Source organism: Sardina pilchardus, chromosome 12 (assembly GCF_963854185.1).
Source record: "Sardina pilchardus chromosome 12, fSarPil1.1, whole genome shotgun sequence".
NCBI lineage: Eukaryota > Metazoa > Chordata > Actinopteri > Clupeiformes > Clupeidae > Sardina > Sardina pilchardus.
In genome coordinates this window covers 33,835,058-33,837,557 of record NC_085005.1, presented here as the reverse complement: position 1 = coordinate 33,837,557, position 2,500 = coordinate 33,835,058, and the positions used below count along the sequence as shown (strand labels likewise).

Genomic DNA, 2,500 nt, shown 5'->3' with positions numbered 1-2,500 from the left:
TTTTTTCTACAATTTGTGGCTTGAAACCTTAGTTGGTATGATGACTGTAGCCTGTCTGGGCAGGTGTTCAGGTAGCCCAGTAAACTATAGCCTACCTCTCCTCTCATCCGAGACCGCGCACATATCATTCACCACCAGCGACCTAATCCGGTTTTCTTCAGCCAATCACAGAGCGCAGCGGCTATTAATACATCCCACTCTGCGCGGGGCGGGGCATCACACCAGAAGCGCCAGTCACTCATTGGTCGCTCGGCTCTATGCCCATGACACACGCGCCAATCAGAAAGGTGAGTCGATCTGACGATTCGTGTGAGTGAAAGGATTGTGTGGCTCTGTGGGTTGTTTATCGGCGACATGCGCTTGCTGAATGAGGCGAGCACAGGTGAGATCTGACCGACACAGCTCTGCCAAGGAGCGCATCTAACATCGGACCGAGCTGCGCTGCACAGTAAAGATGGACATCCTCAAGTCTCTCGGACACCCCGAGGAGATATTCAACCTCTTCAAGTTTAAAATGGGCGGCTGTCGAACTGTCATGCCGAAACTGGACTACGTGAGTAGCGTGGATGACAGTTACATGTTGATAAATAAATGTAGCCTGCGTTCTGTGTTCTGAGAACTGACTGTTGGGTGCAGATAGTCGACATAGTTGCAGCGTGAGCATCTGTGGTCTTCTCTCTGCGTGGGAAACAATGTTTCAGTTTGGCTATTCGGAGCCGCGCATGTTATGCTACTTCATGTGTCGCTATAGGCAGTTCCTGCTGTAGAATAAGTTGACAGTCTGTGCGTAGAAAACATGCAAACCTACAGCTGTATGACGGAAAGACGAGTGTGTGTCTGATGCCAGGACTACTTAGATGAGCAGCCTTCTAGCGGCTGTAAAGGAGACGGCGATGTCGGACAGGGTAGCTCTAACAACTGACCTAATGATGCGGCTTTGCGTTACATAACGCGATTGCTGGGTTCACCCCGGGAAACGATGCTCATCGCGCGGCTGATGTGTAGGCAAGACTAGCCTACTTAATCCCACGAATCAAATCAACTCGAATATGACCGGCACACTCGGCCTGGGTGTCATGCCCTGTGTGTGTCCTGTCCTCTTGGTGTAGCCTAGATGTGTGCGTGTGTTTGTGTGTGTCTGTGAGAGAACATCACGGCGGAAGTGTGCCCCTAACTTTCAGAATTCTGCTTCCGTGTTTCTAGAGTTAACTGAGCGTGATTCTAGAGTTGCTGTGCGTACCGTGTGCTTATTTCATGAAGGCATTTTAATGAACAGACTCATTGAGCTCAGGGACTGATGCCCTCGGTAGTCTAGGCTACAGGAGTCAAAGTTGCTTCCAGCAGGTCGTAGCCTGTGTCTGTCGCGAGAGGGCGCCATCTGGTTAGTTTACACCGAGTCGCAGTGAGAGGCCCTGAGTTTGAGGAATTTACAGATTTAAGTGTCAGTTAGCCTATGAAAGATGGCAGCTGATGTAAACAGTACATTTACTGCATTTGATTCGGCCCACATGCGAATTCCACACAGTAGGCTACAGTTTTGCTTCCCACCATACCATACATAGGCTACCACCACCAACTAGGCTAACTTAGGGCAACCTCCTCTTTTCTCAGGTTGTCCTGATGATCACTGTTTGGTCACCTTCCTCTCACTGGCCATATGGGCTTGGGCAGCAAATGCCATGTTTCATGCTAGAATCAGAATGAGAATCAGCTGTATCAAAGATCATGCCTACATGGGCTATGGTAGAAGTCCTCCTGTAACACAGAAGCTGTTCTGCGTAGTTCCGTAAACTTGAGACAAGTCAAAGCCAAGTGCCCTCCCCTTCCCTCTGGCTTGACAGCTAGCTTGACTGGCGTGCGACGCCCACCAACAACGCGGGACGTCTCTCTCCTGCACGCAGCGCACAGCAACCGTTTCATAAAAAACCCCGACTGGCCGCTGGTCGGAGTGACCGTTGTTTTGTCCTCGCCCCATGGCTGGAGCGTGCTGCAAATGTTCCGCGTCTCTGTCGGTGTTCAAGCGCTCTCTGTCCGTCACCTCACGGGGGTCCGGTCCGGCCTCGCGACCGATCCATACGTGGGGACGGCTGGGCGAGAGAGGTGTTCACGAGGGGTGCCTTGCGGCTCGTCCCTCCGCGCTGAAAACGGCGAGCTCGTACCGACACCCCGTGTTCCTCTGTTTCTCCTGCCAGGAGTCCATGAGCGAGAGCTTGCGGACGTGCTACGTCTACCTGAACCAGACCAGCCGAAGTTTCGCAGCCGTCATCCAAGCCCTGGACGGAGAGTTAAGGTAAGAGCTGTGGGCAAGAGCGATAGCCCGCTAGCAATGCAGTAATAGGCTACTTTAGGAAGACAAATAGCCCGCTAGCACACATTAGCTCTCTTTCCCATGCTCGCGCAACAAACGCATGCATGCAAGGGGCGTGTCCTGCCACATGTAAACAACTGAACGCGACATTATAAAACCTCTGCATTGCGCATGACCTTGGATTACAGAATA

At 52.0% G+C, this 2,500-nt stretch overlaps 1 protein-coding gene across 2 annotated transcripts in view; it reads left to right on the top strand.

Annotated features, from left to right (window-relative positions):
* Positions 1-341: 341 nt before the first annotated feature.
* Positions 342-2,500, top strand: part of fdft1 (farnesyl-diphosphate farnesyltransferase 1) — a 15,763-nt gene continuing 13,604 nt past the window's right edge. Inside the window, exons 1-2 of one of the 2 annotated variants that reach the window (XM_062550188.1) lie at positions 342-553; positions 2,193-2,290. In XM_062550188.1, coding sequence (XP_062406172.1) covers positions 455-553; positions 2,193-2,290 — 197 coding nt within the window. In that variant the 5' untranslated portion in view covers positions 342-454. Of the gene's footprint in view, positions 554-1,896; positions 2,291-2,500 lie in introns of those variants that run through there. The other variant, XM_062550187.1, reaches the window with a different exon arrangement.